Source organism: Acomys russatus, chromosome 32 (assembly GCF_903995435.1).
Source record: "Acomys russatus chromosome 32, mAcoRus1.1, whole genome shotgun sequence".
Taxonomy (NCBI): Eukaryota; Metazoa; Chordata; class Mammalia; order Rodentia; family Muridae; genus Acomys; species Acomys russatus.
In genome coordinates this window covers 27,418,443-27,435,230 of record NC_067168.1, presented here as the reverse complement: position 1 = coordinate 27,435,230, position 16,788 = coordinate 27,418,443, and the positions used below count along the sequence as shown (strand labels likewise).

The 16,788-nt window shown below is 37.2% G+C and overlaps 1 protein-coding gene across 4 annotated transcripts in view; it reads right to left on the bottom strand.

The window, feature by feature from the left end:
- Stag1 (stromal antigen 1) overlaps window positions 1-16,788 on the bottom strand; it is a 312,401-nt gene that overhangs the window by 151,524 nt on the left and 144,089 nt on the right. For 3 of the 4 annotated variants that reach the window (XM_051140150.1, XM_051140149.1, XM_051140148.1), the window contains 2 exons: window positions 14,870-14,946; window positions 5,611-5,815 (listed from right to left, as the gene is read on the bottom strand). In XM_051140150.1, coding sequence (XP_050996107.1) covers window positions 5,611-5,815; window positions 14,870-14,946 — 282 coding nt within the window. Of the gene's footprint in view, window positions 1-1,801; window positions 1,872-5,610; window positions 5,816-14,869; window positions 14,947-16,788 lie in introns of those variants that run through there. The other variant, XM_051140152.1, reaches the window with a different exon arrangement.

Below are 16,788 nucleotides of genomic sequence, written 5' to 3'. Positions count from 1 at the left end.
ACGAAGCCTCACCAACACAATACAGGAGATGGGTGAGAAAATCTCAGACACTGAAGGCATTATACAGCAAATGAGTACTTTGGCCAAATAAAATGTTAAGCTAAAAAATTCTATGACAAAACATCCAGGAAACCGAGCATACTATGAAAAGACCAAATCTAAGAATAACAAGAATAGAGGAAGAAGCAGCAGCCCAGGTCAAAGGCACAAAAAATATTTTCAACAAAATTAAGAAGTAAATTTCTTCAACCTAAAGAAGATTTCAACCAAGGTAAAAGAAACATACAGAACACCAAATAGACTGGAGCAGAAAAGAAAGTCTCCTAGACATATAATGATCAAAACACTAAAAATACAGAACAAAAAAAGAACACTAAAGGACAAACATATAAAGGCAGACCTACTAGGAAAAACACCTGACTTTTCAAAGGAGACTCTTAAGAACAAAAGAGCCTGGGCAGATAGTCTCTAGAATCTGAGGTCACCAATACGAGAACTGAACACTATATCCAGCAAAACTTTCAATCACATTCATGAAGAAAATAAAACATTCTGCAACAAAAACACCTCACAGAAGGAAACTTCCAACCTAGAGGTTAGTCATATATCACAACAAAATAACAGGAAGCAACAAACACTACTCACTGATACCTCTCAATATAAAAAGTCTCAATACCTCAATAAAAAGTCACAAACAATGATATGAAAACAGGATCTATCCATCTGTTGCACACAAGAAACATACCTTAACATCAAGGATAGTCATCACCTCAGGGTAAAAGAATGGAAAAGAAAAAAAGATTAGAAGCAAATAACCGAAGAAGCAAGCTGGTACAGCCACTTTAGTTTGTAACAAAATAGACCTCAAACCAAATTAATCAGAAGAGATAGGGAAGGACACTACATACTCATCAAAGGAAAAAACATCCTTTGATTTTGACTGAAATTCTTAAGATATGTAAACCAAATACAATAGCACCCAACCTCATAAAGAAAACACTACTACAGAGAATCACATATTGATTCTCACATAATGATAGTCAGTGAATTCAATAACTCATCAATAGACAGGTCATGCAGGAAAAAAAAACAACAACAAAAAGCTAAACGGAGAAATGATGGAAGTTAGCTGATGTTATAAACTAATAACAGATATTTAGAGACCATTTCACCCAAACACAAAAGAATGTACCTTCTTTTCAGTACCTATGGAACTAGCTCCAAAATTGACCACATACAAGGACATAAAGCAAGTATGAACACATACAAAACAGTTAAAATAAAACCTTACATCCTGTCAGTCCATCATGGATTAAAAATGGATATCAACAACAGAAAGCTTATAAAATTATGAAACTAAACAATTTACAATGGAATGAAAAATGCACCAAGAAGGAATTAAATACTTCTTAGAATTGAATAAAAAGGAATACATATCATATCAAAACCAATAGTACACAATGAAGGTGGCCCTAAGAGGCAAATTCACAGCACTAACTACCTCCATAAAAAACTGAGTAGATCTCATACTAGTAACTTTAACAGCACACCTGAAAGCTCTAGAACAAAAAGAAAAAAAAATTCACCCAAACGGAACAGATGGCGAGAAATAATCAACTCAGGGCGAAAATAAATATGACAGAAACAAACAAACAAACCAATAAATTATTGAAACAGTGAAACAAAGAGTTGATTCCTTGAGAAAAATCAGTAAGATCAAGAAACCCTTATTCAAATTAACTAAGAGGCATCGAGACAATATCCAAAGTAACAAAATTTAGAGATGAAAAGGGGGACATACCAACGGAGACTGAGGAAATCCAGAGAATCATAAGGATGTACTTTAAAAACCTGTACTCCACCAAACTGGAAAATCTAAAATAAATGGATAATTTTTTCTCAATAGACACCATTTACAAAAGTTAAATCAAGATCAAACAAGCATTTTAAACAGACCTATAACACCTAGTGAAATAGAAGTCATTAAAAGTCTCCCATGCAAAAACGCTCAGGGCTAGATGGTTTTAGCACAAAATCCTACAGATTTTCTAGAAGAGTTAATGCTAATCTCCTCAAATTAGTCTACAAAATAGAAACAGAATGAACACTGTTCAGTTTGTTTTATGAGGCTAAAGGTGCCTTGATAACCAAACTACATAAGGTTCCAACAAAGAAAAAGAATTAGAGATCAATTTGCTTTTTGAACATAGACTCAACAAAACATCTCAATAAAATACATGCAAAGAGAATCCAAGAACACATCATAAAAGGTCATCCACCATGGTAAGTAGGCTCCATCCTAGAGATGGATAGATGAAAGTTACAAGGGTTTAAGTCAACATAATAAAGGCAGGGTACAGCAAGCTCATGGCAAATATCAACTTAAATGGAGAGAAACTCAAAGCAATACCACTAAAATCAGGTACAAGACAATATTCTCCATTCTCTTCATACTTATTCAATACAGTACTTGAACTCTTAGACAAAGCAATAAAACAACAAAAGGAGTTAAAGGAGACACAAATTAGAATAGGAGAAGTCAAAGCATCTTTATCTGCAGACAGTATGACAGCATCCAAGAGTGACCCTTAAACAATCCCACAGAGGAACGCCTACAGTTGACAAACACATTCAACAAAACCTGAGAGCCCTCCTACACAAAAATGACAAATGGACTGAGAAAGAAATCTGGGAAAACAATACCTTTCACAAGATCCTCAAATAATATGAAACATCTTGGGTTAACTTTAAGCAAGCAAGTGAAAGACTTGATAAAAACTTTAAGACACTGAAGAAAGAAAAAAGGAGGAGGAGGAGGAGAGGAAGAACGTATTAGAAGATGAAAAGACCTCCCATGCTCGTGGATTAGTAGGGTTAGTATAGTAAAAATAGCCATCCTACCAAAAGCAATCTAAAACTAATCAATGCAAATCCAAATTCCAAGACAATTCTTCACAGAACTTGAAAGGACAATTTAAAGTTTTCTGTGAACACAAACACACACACAAAGAAAACAAACAAACAAACAAACAAAACACCAGGATAGTTGAAACAATACTGAATAATACAAGAACTGCTTAGAAGAAATTAAAATATAAGTTACAGATCTAAGCAGAGAATTCTCAATAGAGGAAACTCAACTGGCTGAGAAACATTCGGAGAAATGTTCAACATCCCTAGTCATCAGGGAAATGCAAATCAAAACTATTTTGCGATTTCGTCTTAAACCCATCAAAATGGCTAAGACTAGTCATCACAGCTCACGTTGTGATGATGTGAATTAAGGGCAACACTCCTCCACTGGTGGTGGGACTGAACACTTGTACACACACTATGAAAGTCAGTGTGTACTTCCTCAGAAAGATGTAAGTCGATCTAACTCAAGATCCACCTATCCCACTCTTGGGCATATACCCATATGCTTCAACCTACCAGGAAGACACTTGCTCAACTGTGTTCATTGCTGCTTTACTCATAATAGCCAGAACTGGAAACAACCAAGATGTTCATCAACAGATAAAAGGAAAAAGATGAAGTACATTTACTCACTTCTCAGGTAAATGGATGGAACAAGAAAAAAAAAAAAATCATCCCAAGTGAAGTAAATGAGCATCAAAAATACAAATATGTATTTATTTGCTTATATGTGCATTCTAGCTGTTAAATCGATGATAACCACACTACAATCCATAGAGCCACACAGGTGAGGTATAAAGGATGGGAGGAAGAAGACACAACAGATAAGTCCCTCTACGAAAAGGAAACAGAATATACAGTTATGCATGGATGGAAAGAATCAAGTGGATAAAGAGAAAGAGAGAGAAAAACAAGGGAAAGAGCTCCTGGAGAGAGGTAAAATTAAGGGCCATTTGAAAGGTAATATGAAAAGTTACTACAGTAAACACTTCCTAAAATATAGACATATATGAAGGAGATCTAAATCAAATACATAACAAGGAAGACAGAGCTCCCAATTAGACATCTCTTGTCACCAAATAAAGCTACCAATACCAGGTTTTGGTTACATCTAATTGAACTGTTGGCCAAAGAGGTTCTGTGGGAACCTCCAAACAACCCAGGGTGTTGCCAAGACCATAAGTTGTTCTCCACAAACTAATGGCAAAGCTTCCCTAAAGACAATATCTACCCAACTTAGTAACCAAGTAGAGGTCAAGCTGGTGACTACATAAAGCCTTCATCCCTATGTGCTAGTGTCTTTGATACAGGCAGTTACTCTGAATGCCAACCAGTCACAAACTCTTTTGATCTACAATGGCGTCCTGCCTGGAAGATATGCTAGTGCAATGGTGTCGCAAAACTAGTCAAAGAAACTAACCAATATTTGATTTTATTGAAGACCCACTCCACAAGGTGAAACCCATACCCATTGCTTTGGGGCGACCTCAGACACGAAAGCCCAGAGCAAAAACAAATACTGTTTGTATTGTAATTTTAATAGAGCCACATGGATGCTCTGGCAATAGGCCACATCCAAAGATGGTATGATCCATCTGGAATGCAGCCACACCCTTAGTATACACTTTTAATCCCACTGGCTGGAATAAACAGTGACATCTAGTTGAGGGGAAGACAAAGTGATGAATCATTTGACAGAGATAGGATACCCCCAACTTTCAGAACAGCACAGGAAAAAGAGGCGATGTAAGGAGCTCAGGTAAAGGCAGTTCAGGGAAACTGAGGTCAGTCAGTGGGGAGTGAGTCAGTTGAGAGGCAGTGGAGTGGCATCAGGGAGTCAGTTCATCTGAGTTTGGTGGCATGCAGTCCATTGAGTGCAGTACACTGGGGTTGTTTGCTCATGAATTCATGCAGAGGAAGTTGACAAGACAAGAGAGTGAGGAGGAGCCAGAAGATTAGGACAGAATGTTAGAGTTAGTTTGAGGCCAAGCAGAGCAATTCAGTCAGAGTCTGATAGAAGCCAGGCTTAGTCAGCTTGGATAGGAGTTTGAGCCAAAACAGCTGAGTTGAACAAGCCATCCAGACTTCAGAACAAGCTAGCATGGGTGAGCTTACTGAGCAGTAAGCCTCCAGAACTGCCATTACATCTCCAGAATTAGATACTTTTACAACTGCTCTAAAAAATTTACGTAAAAAAATTACTAATGACATTCTGCTATACTAATAGATCAGTGTCTTGCTCAGCCATCATCAGAGAAGTTTCCTATTGCACCAGATGGGAGCAAATACAGAGACCCACAGCCACCACTATGCAGAGAGTGAGAGACTACAAGATAGTTTTATGTCATGTTAGCCCAAGCTAAAGTCATCTGAGAAGAGACAACCTCAATTAAGACCAGGCTGTAGGAAACCGGATAGGGCACTTTCTTAATTAGTGATTGATGGGGGAAGGCCCCACTCCTTTAATCCCAGCAAACAGCTATTTTCAATTTTTATTCTTGAGGCTGTGAAATACCAAGTAGGAAAACTAACATGTATCCTATTTTATTAAATAAAAACACCATGCAGTTAAATTCCAAGAAGATATATTTTATTAAAGCAATAACTAATTTAACCTTAGAACAAAGGGAAATTTGGTTAAAATAAAACAAAATTTAGTATAATCAATGAAAAACAAAGATATTGATTACTTACCAGCAAGTGTACTTGTATGCCTAAAAGCTCTGACCTGGGAGTCAGATAAACCGGTCAAAAGGGAAATTACGGTGTCCATCATATATTCATCATAAATTATGCTATACTGACACTGTCGAATCAGGACTCCAATAAATTCGCAAAAATTGGAACGGAATTTTTTCCACTGAGGACCAGGCATGGTAAGAGGGTAGTCACCACTGTCCTAGAATGTGTAAAAAGAACTTATTAAGTATCACAAGATAGTAGTTAGATCAGATTTTTATTCATATATATAAAACATTCTTTTATTTCTAAATACACATAGACTAAAATATCTTTTAAGGGTACACTAACATTGTTAATGTTTTTGCTTTAAACATTCACAAATAAATGCTAAAGCGCTCAAAACAATCATATTAAAATCAGTGTTTACTCCATTATTCTAAAATTCTAAGAAATAACAGTTCCAATTTATGTATTTACATATAAAAAATAATTTGAAGTAGAACAGAGAAATTGTAAATTTTAGACTAAAAGGGATTTTACTATTGAATATAAATGAAGTAGGAGTGCCAGGGGTAGGGGAGGGCGGAGGACCAGAAGAAAGAATGGAAATCAGTTGTGAGGGGATCTCTGGTACAGGGGAGGCTCCCAGGAGTCTATGGGGGTGGCCCTAGCTGAGACTCCTAGCACCAGGAGTTAAGAAGCCTGAAGTGGTCACCTCCTGTAACCAGGTGGGACTTCCAGTGGAAGGATTGGGACACCACGCACAGAACCTTAGACCCAAAATTTCTCTTGCCTACAAGAAGTGTAGGGGTAAAGTTGGAGCAGAGATTGAGGGACTGGAAAACCAATGGCTGGCCAAACTTGAGACCCACCCCATGAGAAAGAACCAACCTTTGTCACTATTAATGATACTCTGCTATGCTTGCAGATAGGAGCCTAACATAACTGTCTTCAGAGAGGCTTCATCCAGCAGCTGATGGAAACAGATTCAGAGATGCACACACAAACAGTAGCCTGAGTTTGGGGAGTCTTATAAGAAATGGAAGGAAGGACAGAGGAGACAAAGACCACAAGAAGATTTACTGAGCCAACTAACCTAGGCCCCTGGGGGCTCAGAGTCTGCACCACCAACCAAAGAACATGCAAGGACTGGACCTAGACTCCCAACACATATGTAGCAGATGTGCACCACGGTCGTCTCTGACTTTGTTACCTGCCACTAGATCCCTTCCCCTAGCTGGGCTGCCTTGACAGGCCCTGTGGGGGAGGAGGAACATAGTCCTATGGTGACTTGAGGGGCTTAGTGGATTGATAAGCATTGGAAGCCTCCTCTTCTCTGAGAAAAGAGAGAGTGGAGATGGAGGTAGGGGGGCATAACGGTGGGACTGGGAGGAGAAGAGGGAGGGGGCTAGGACAAGGATGTAAAGAGATTAAATTGATAAATAAATGGGGAAAAGATATACCTGTCACCATACCACTTCACACATTTTATTTGTTTGTTTGTTTATTTAGGTTTTTAAAGACAGGGTTTCTTTGTGTAGTTTTGGCTGTCCTGGAATCACTATGTAGACCAGGCTGGCCTGGAACTCTCATTGATCCACCTGCCTCTGCCTCCCAAGTGCTGGGATTAAAGGCATAAACCACCACGCCCGATATTTTTTATTCTTTTACTGGAAGATAATAGCAGACAGATAGACAAACACCCCAACAAAGGCGCACCATGGTCCACACGTGAAAGTCAAAATTCTGTTGAGTGTTGACTGTCTCTTTCCATCATGTTGTTTCTACATAGTGAACTCATGTCAGAAGGCTTGGTAGCCAGCACTTTTTACCAATTGAAACATGTAATCAAGTCAGTAAAGCATTTCTCAGAATTTCTAAATCAAACATTTTAAGAATTAAAGATTTTTTAAACATAAGCACTTCATGAAGAAGCCTAAAGTTGACCTTTCACATGCCAACTTCATTTCTTCAAATTTTACAATAAACTTGACAATAATTCTATTTCATAGAGTAGATATATCAACTTCTTTAAAAGAAGAAAGACAAGATGGGCTCTTAAACTGTGTCACTTTAATTCACAAAGTTAATAGTTGAGCCTCACACCAAGGGCCTTTCATCTCCAGCTTTAAACAGTACCAAAATGCACAGAGGAGGAGTGGGTATGTGGTATAAGCTTGCAATCTTGATACTGGAGGTTGAAGCTAAAGGATTTGGAGGATAGTCTGATATACAAAACACTCCCCACCCACAAACTGAGTGGGAAAAGCAGAGGGGAGAGAAGAACTAAAACTAAACTAAGGTAGGCAAGAAGAAATCAACTAAAATGTAAAGGCTAGTCAAAGGCCAAGTGTGTTTTACCACGTCAGTGTGACAAAGTAAGGAGAGTTTATGCCCATTCAAAACTGTTTCCAACAACAAAGTCTAGGGACAGGGCATGGAAACGAGAACTTTTACTTTGGGTGAAACAGGCCTGCAAATGGGGTAATCTTCAACTGGAACTAGAAAAGCAAGGAACCCAGATTGTTTGTTCTAATCTTTCTATTACATAAATCAAAAGCTTTAATCCCATGGGCACCAGGATAGGCAGCAGCAAAGGGATCAAAATTAGGGGTGAAGAAAAGATCCATTACAATGACAGAAAAGGAAAATAGCTTGTATACAAAAGCAGGAGTAGAAGAGGAAAAAAAAAAATACTGCCTTGGGCTCTACATCTTACATTGCTACCAACCAAAGGGCTGTTAGTTTGAAGTTGGACAAGAACCTCAGACAAAAGCAAGAGATTGGCTGCTACAGAAATGAGGAACAGGAAGAAGCTGAAAGGGTCCTTACATGGTTCCAGTTACACAGCTGCACCACTAAGACACAGGAAAGACCATGAACCGTCTCATCATCATTTCCAAAAAGCAAGCAACACCATATGGCAACTTATAGGAGACAAGGTGAAAAAGTGATTTCTTCCATGGCACAGGGATACAGAAACAGCAGAAGTCTCTTCAGGTATACCATAAGTAATTGGAGAAATTCACAGATGAAAGTAGCTATTGCCCCTCTAAGAAGGTTCTTTTTATAGCAAAAGGAAGCCATTGTAAGAAACCACAACTGGACACATCAACAGACTGTGGGGGCTCCAACACCAATGGAGACATCTACAACACAGCTTCTACATCACAAAAGAGGGGACAGAAAGATTGTTGTGGTGGATATATTTGGTTGTCAACTTGACTACAACTGGAATTAACTAAAACTTAAGCGGAAAGTGTTTCTTAGTTAAATCATTTGAAATGGGAAGACCCATTTTTCTTTTCTTTTCTTTTGAGTACGGAGCATTTTATTTTATTATGTTTCTTTTCTAACACATTTATATTATTGCACATGAATCAAATAAACTACATACAGCAGGAAAAACCACGAGACAATCAGGAATTATATAAATGTTACATTCATTGTGATTTGGCTATTTGTATCTGGCAAACTTTAAATAAACATCTTTCCTATCTTGTTAGGTCTAAATTTCTGAATGAAAAATCAATATCTATCATTTCTCACCTCTATTAACTTTAAATATTTATCCTGATCTAAAAACATCTTAACCTCTAGCCTACTAAACTTAATGGTAAGACTAAACTATATGGTCTTCAAACCCATCAGAGACTTGAGAAAGAATAAAAAAATACCTGAGTGAAACAGAGGTTAGCAGCTTCCAAAATGAAAACAAGATTGAGATGGTTTACTGCCTGAACAGTCACCCAGCACTCTCTATAACACTGGAACAATATCTTCTGTCTCCTGGCCCAATATATCTAACAGACATATTTGTGAGGCAGGAACTATTAAGGACTGACTTGCTTATGCTGTCTTGGCAGTGGAAGACCCATTTTTAATCCAGAGCTTTTGAAGTGGGAAGACCCACCTTAATCTGTGCTACATCTGGTAGCCTTTACCAAGGACATAAAAGAAGAATGCTTGCTCTCTTTGCCTGCTTGCTCTCACTCTCACTGGCTAGTCCATTTTCTTTACTGGCTTTAGAACCTATTTCTTTAGAATTCTGGGATGTAATGAAGACCAGGAACAACTACTGAATTCTTGGAACTTCCATTGGTAGACAGCCACAGTTGGAGTAGCTGAACCATAGCCTGTAAGCCATTCTAATAATAAATCTCACCCCCCCCATACTCTCTCTCCTCCCCCACGCCCCCCCCCCACCTCTATGTGTCGTAAATTCTGTTTCTCTAGAGAATGCTAATACAATAAGAAAATCAGAAACCCAGGGAGTCTGTTCTGAATCTGTCTTTCCTAGAAACGACTGTATAAACAAGACCTGGACAATGACAGTAGACGTTCTAACAAAGCCAACACAGAAGCAGAATAATCTAGGGTCCCACCCTGGAACAAAGAATTAAGGGAGCCAATGACTGCTGAGCGAGGGAGAATTACCCCACCACACCAGAGATCAGTGCCCTAATTTGCTAACTAATACAAAGTACTCAGTCCTGAAATCATATACACACAAAACCCAAAAATGGTCTTAGTAGGTTATAGTTATATATTTGTACATAAAACACACAGACACACATGCAAAGAGGCTATCAATTTGAGGAGATGGGATTTAAGAGGAGTTGAAGAAAAGGGGAATCATGTAATTATATTTTAACTAAAGTATAATTAAAAATAAAATATATGAATGAAAAAGAAAAACCCATAATAACAAAGCCCAAAAATCACACCATTAGGGAAAATTGAACTCTGTGGTACACTAAGGGTAAGATGAGTAACAACAAAATGTAAGCCTTACTCACTTAATAGAGTGAAAAGCCTTTATCTTTAAAACCTTTTAATTTGTAAACCACATGCAAATATTACTGTAAAAAATTGTTTTTCAAAATGAAAGCCTGTATCTATTTCAAAAATCTCTTAACTCTTCTTGATTTTGGAACATTCAGTCTAAATGACAAGTCTACATTAAACCCTTCCTTCAGGGCTCCGGGAACTATGTGGAAGAGGAGGAAAGAAGTGTAAGAGTCAGAGGGGATCATTGACACCAGGAAAATTTTCTTCCAACACAACAGGACTGATGCACAAATAACCTCACACAGACAGTGTTATAACACACTAGACATGGGCTCCCACCTATAACTAGGAAACTATCTCCAAATGACATCTGCTTGCATAGGAAAAATCATTTTCCTCTATTGAAGTTTTACTTGGCAAATTAATCACACTTAAGGGTAAGACAACATGCCATGGTAGATGGCTCCATAAGTGAACTCAATGGTAGTTTTGTAGACATTTTTTCATATTGCTTTGTTTGAGCTTTTATTATATTTATTTCTTCTATTTTTGGATTTGCTGATTTTCTCCTTGTACATAACAGTTTCAATTTTTGTGATTTTGAGTTGTGCGTGGGTGTGTATCTGTTTATTGTATTTTTAAAAAATATATTGGTCTGTTTATTTGTTTGCCTGTTTGTTTTCCATTTAGGGAAAAAATTATGTGGAGATGGGTAACAAATAAAGTTATTTATTTTGTAGACGATCTGACAAGTATATGCAGACAAAATAATACCTAGCCAATCAAATGAGGAGTAAATGAACAAATCATCCTTAAATGAGTTTTTAAAAATGCAGGGGGAAAGTTCGTGTACAGTAAAATATAGAACAATATGTATTTTGTATGTGCTTTGCACATATGGCTCAATATCCATACACTAGTGACTATTGATAGTGTTTAGGAGGGAGAATAAAGACCTTCAAAAAAGCAGAGAGCTTATTTTAAATCCACAAACTGCAAGGCATGGTCTCTGAAGTCCAAGCATCAGCTTTAATAAAATTGTTTCCTAGAACTCATGGGACAACACAGTTGCCTACTGAGTATCCTTCCTATGGATGGAGTGGTTCTCAAGTTACAGGGGTCAAATGAGGAAATTAAAAGACAAGCTGACTGCCTAAGTTTTAGAAATGAACCTTTGTGATGAAAGTTTAAAAAAGAAGAATAAGAAGAGGAGGAGGAGGAGGAGTGCTGCCAAGTTTCGAGAGTCAGTAACAAACCTCGGGGGACTTAAGGTTCTATGAAATGGTGCAAAACATAAACATACTTGCCATGCAAACCTTGTGGCCTGAGTTCCATCTCCAGAGACAACTGCAGAAATAGAGAACTGAACCCAAAGATGTGCTCTGACTTCCTTAAGTGGGCTAGGGTACACTTCCATGCAACCATACCCCAGCCCATACCCCGACCCCAATACCTGAAGGCACTGAAAGGTAAGATTCACTCATCCTTTGAGATTTAAATTTTGCTATTTTTACAGGCTACAAAATGTGCTTTGATGCTCTTATAATGATGTACAAGCAAACCATAATACCAGGACAGGCACTCAATCACAGATGTGAATAACTAAGGGCCAAGTGTCATGACGCATACCTGTAAACCCAGAACCCAGGACTCTGAGACAGGATTACAATGCTGAGATCAGCTACCTAAGGAGTTCTAAGCTAGCCATGGCTACAAAATGAGAAAGTTTGCTTGAAATAAATAAAAAAAGAAACATATGCACAAGAAAAAAAGATACCTATGTGTGTTAGATTAATTTTTAACATTATAATAAGTCAATTTTTGTAATTATGAACATAACCCATAAACAAGCTGAGGCACACACACCTGCATACAAAAAGGTTCAGCCATTCAAAATCCAGAACAGCCTAGAAGTAGAACATTATGATAGGCAGATTTGGGCCCAGGGGTCCCACTCAAACTAAGGCACCAGCCAAGGACAATACAGGCAGTAAACTTTAAACCCCTACCCAGATCTAGCCAACGGTCAGAACAGTCTCCACACTTGAGTGGAGAGTGGGATATGACTTTCTCACGTACTCTGGTGCCTCACATTTGACCATGTCCCCTGGAGGGGGAGACCTGGTGGCACTCAGAGGAAGGACAGCAGGTTACCGAGAAGAGACTTGATACCCTATGAGCATATACATGAGGAGGCAATCCCCCTCAGGAACAGTCATAGGGGAGAGGAATAAGGGGAAAGGGGAGGGAGGGAAGAATGGGAGGACACAAGGGGGATGGGATAACCATTGAGATGTAACAAGAATAAATTAATAATAAAAAAATTTAAAAAAAAACCCACAAAATCCAGAACAAAGATTTTGGGATATTTCCATACCACCAAACAATGAAAAATGATGACTATACCTTTACTACTTCAAACAGTAATCTATAGACAGTTTTTTAAGGTTATAAGCTACCCACATAATAAACTATCTCCCCACAGTGCACTTAGGAATATGACTGACTGCAAACACATTCTTAGCACTACACAGATTCTTAGCACACAATGATGAACAAAACAATACCATCCCATTCAAAGAATTTCTCATTTAATTAGAGCGATGAGGACAGACAATAAATGAGTCAGAAAATAACAGGAGCATTAAAAGGGAAAATAATATTTAAGAGATTATCAATTATTTAAAGGTAGAACTGGGAAAAAATAGGGACAATATTCCAGGTAACAATAAAGTTAGGAAAAGCCTATTCATAAAGGCTGAAACAGAATGTATGGAAATAACTATCAAGAAAAAAGGCAAAAACTAAACAAACTCAGTCACGGATGTGGGAATTGACAGAGTTCAATCAAATATATATATTCTAAACAGATAGAAGTGGCTTTAAGATACTCTGGTATAAAAAGACCATTACTAATATGAGCTACATTCAAACAACGAAAGATTGACTAAATGAGTTTATCTCTCATAGAAAACAAAAAAAGCAAATTGCGGTTTTTATTTTGTTTTTTTGAGACAGCATCTTACTATATATCCCTGGTTGTCCTGGAACTCTCTATATAGGTCAGAATGACCACGAATTAACAAGGATCAACCAGTCTCTATTCCCAAGAGCTGAGACTAAAGACTAGGTCATCATGCCCACCAAACAGCAAATTTTACGTGTAGAATTGCCTCATTAGTCTGAAATACGCATACAAAGAGAGGGTTATACTTTAACTCAAAACAATTTATATAGAAAATCCAATTTTAGGATCTTAGGTCACACTGATAACTACAATCCAAAGAGTACTGATATAAGTTCAAATTAAATCCAGTAACTGGGAAAAGAGCTCAGTTAGTAAAACACCTGCCTTTCAAGCATGAAGACCTAAGCTCATACCAAAACTCAAATAAAAAAAGAAGGTGACAGTGACACACCTTTGCAATCCCAGATCTTGGGAAGTGGGATAGCAAATCCCTAAGGCAACAACCTGGAGCCTATAAGATGCCATTTCTAAAATTGAACATAATTTAAAAATCAACATAATTTAAAAATATTAAAAGCTTAAAATGAACACTGGGGCAAAGAATCTTTTTTAGCCATCCTCTACTTATCTAAATTAGGAACATGCAAAATCCTTTTAGTGTGAAATGCAAGGGAAAATATCAATACCTGATGGGAAGAACATCTATGAGGTTATAAATATTTGAGTATATTTGCCATATCTCATATTTGTGTTACTTCATTCAAATAGAAAATGATAATAAAAGATTCAAATACTCACAAAAATTAATCTAGAAAAATTGATAATGCTAAAGGAAAAAAATAATAAAAAAGATCTTTCAAGAAATGGACTTCTGTAAGTCAAAAGGATATAATAAAAGAACTAGTGATGAGTTTAATAGCATTGCATGAATTAACTTTAACATAAATACAATATAAAAATTAAACTATAAAACTGTTTCTAGACCTTACAGCATGACATCAAAACTAAGAATTATGATTAGTTTGTGAAGAGTAGCAAGAGAAATATATATTTGAAATGGAAATGAGATCATTCACGTAGCATGTTCCAAACAAAAGTACACACACACGTGTGTGTGTGTGGGAGGTCCGGAAACTGCAGAGATTCTGTGCCACATAGTTTTGTCTTGACTAATTACACTTAAGCAGAATTTTCTGCAATAGACTTTCTAACAACCTTAGATAATACATTTTAATAAACTCTAAGAAAGGTTTATATATCACACTTCTCAAACCTATCCAACCTCTAAACTACTAAACAAAGTTAGCTTTTCATGTTGGAAATAAATAAGATAAAGTTGAGATTTAGAGATTGCACAATTAATGCAAAAGGTCAACTTTAATTCATGTTTTTACAAATGCTATTGTCTTCTTTTAAATACTAAACCAAAAAAAAATATTCAAAATAATCAACATATTCATTAACCAGGTAAAAGACATGGAGTCAATCTGTACAGATACTGGAATAGTATACCTCATCAAATTCTTCAGTCATTTTTCTGATGATTTCTGCATTCTGCATATTTCGAAACATCTCTATTCTGACAGTACCTGTGGAAAAATAGATTTTATAGTTAGGCTTTATCTGATACTAAACATTAAGCCTAATCTGATCACTATTTGAAAGTTACATAAAACTATTTAGGTTTCTTATTCGTGTTAAATTTCATGTTAAGTTTTTTTTTCAAAAATTTATTTTATGTGTGTGTTACGTGTTTGTGTGTGTGTGTGTGTGTGTGTGTGTGTGTGTGTGTGTGCGTGTGCGGCGTGCACCATGTGTGTACATGATGCCTGCAGGGGACAGAGCAGGGTGTTGGCTCCCCCAGAATGAGAATTACAGATTCAACACCACCATGTGGATGATAGACGCTGACTAAACTCAGGTCCTATGGAAAAGCAACCAATATTCTCAACTACTGAGCCATTCTTTATACCACTTACTTTAAAGGCCATTTTATTTGGAAACATAACACATTTCATTTAACTGCTTTTCTAAAAGCCAAGTTATTAAGCTCTACATGATGACTAACGATGAGAGAAAAGTTATTTTCTATAATTCTAATTCTTCATAGCTTAATTGTATCTCAAATACAGCTATATAATTTATTAATGTACTGACGTGAAATTGAAAAATATGTAGGTAGATCTCTGTGAGTTCGAGGCCAACCTAGTCTACACAACAAGTACAGGACAACTAAGGCTACACAGAGAAACCCTATCTCAACAAAACAAAACAAACAAACAAAAGTTATTTCGTTTTGGGGCTGGGGAGGTGGGTGGCTCAGGAGAAAGGGCAGTTATTGCCAAGCCTGACCCAAGTTTCATCCCCTAGACCAATGTGCTCAAAAGAGAGAATCAACTCCTACAGTTGTCCTCTGACATCCACATGTGTCAAGGGGCATGCTCGCTCTCTCTCTCTCTCTTTCTCTCTCTCTCTCTCTCTCTCTCTCTCTCTCTCTCTCTCTCTCTCTCTCTCTCCACACACACACACACACACACAATCAAGGAGGAAGGAAATGTAATAATGTTTTAGTTACAAGATTACAGCTTATTGTAAAGTCTTTAAAAGCCAACCTCCAGGTTGACTCTGTTCAACAATGCCCAGACAGAAACAATGATGATAAACAATTCTGTTTTTAATCACTGAACTATATCAAAGCTCTTATGAAATCACCCAATAACTATGAAAGTAGTGGCCATTATAAAAACAAACTAAGGAGAAAATTACATTAAATTTACATGTGACCCAAAAACTAGATCATAAAAGCACTATGACATCACTCTTTTTGTATGAGCTGTAGGGAACATCAAGGATACTGAGATTACAGAGACTCTCATAAGATGAAGTAAGGACTTCTTGGAAAAAAACACCACTCTCCCTAGACACGACCTATGATGACTGCAACCTCAAGCAACAAAATGAATATAACACTATCAGACCTAGAGAACAGAACTCCTCCGTCTAAGCTGCTAATACGTTTATGAACTACAGAAACAATGATGATAAACAATTCTGTTTTTAATCACTGAACTACAGAATAACTTATCAAAGCAATAAACATAGAATATAGATTCCTCAGGGATTTCACGTACAATTGCCAGAAAAATACATATTTTAAAAATGTTTAAGTATTCTTCTTTGTGTGTACGTATGCGTGTGAACATGTGTGTATGTGAACGTGTGTGTAGGCCTGATACTACATGAGATGTCTTCTTCGATTACTCTCCACCTCTTACTGAGGCAGAAGCTCCCTGATTAGAACTAGTGATCTGGCTAGCCTAGCTGGCTAGCTTGCTCCAGAGATATCCTGTTTTTGCTTCTTGCTACTGGGATCACAGGCAGGATTTCCTGCCCACAAGTTTTTATAGATTCTAGAGATATAAAATTTAGTC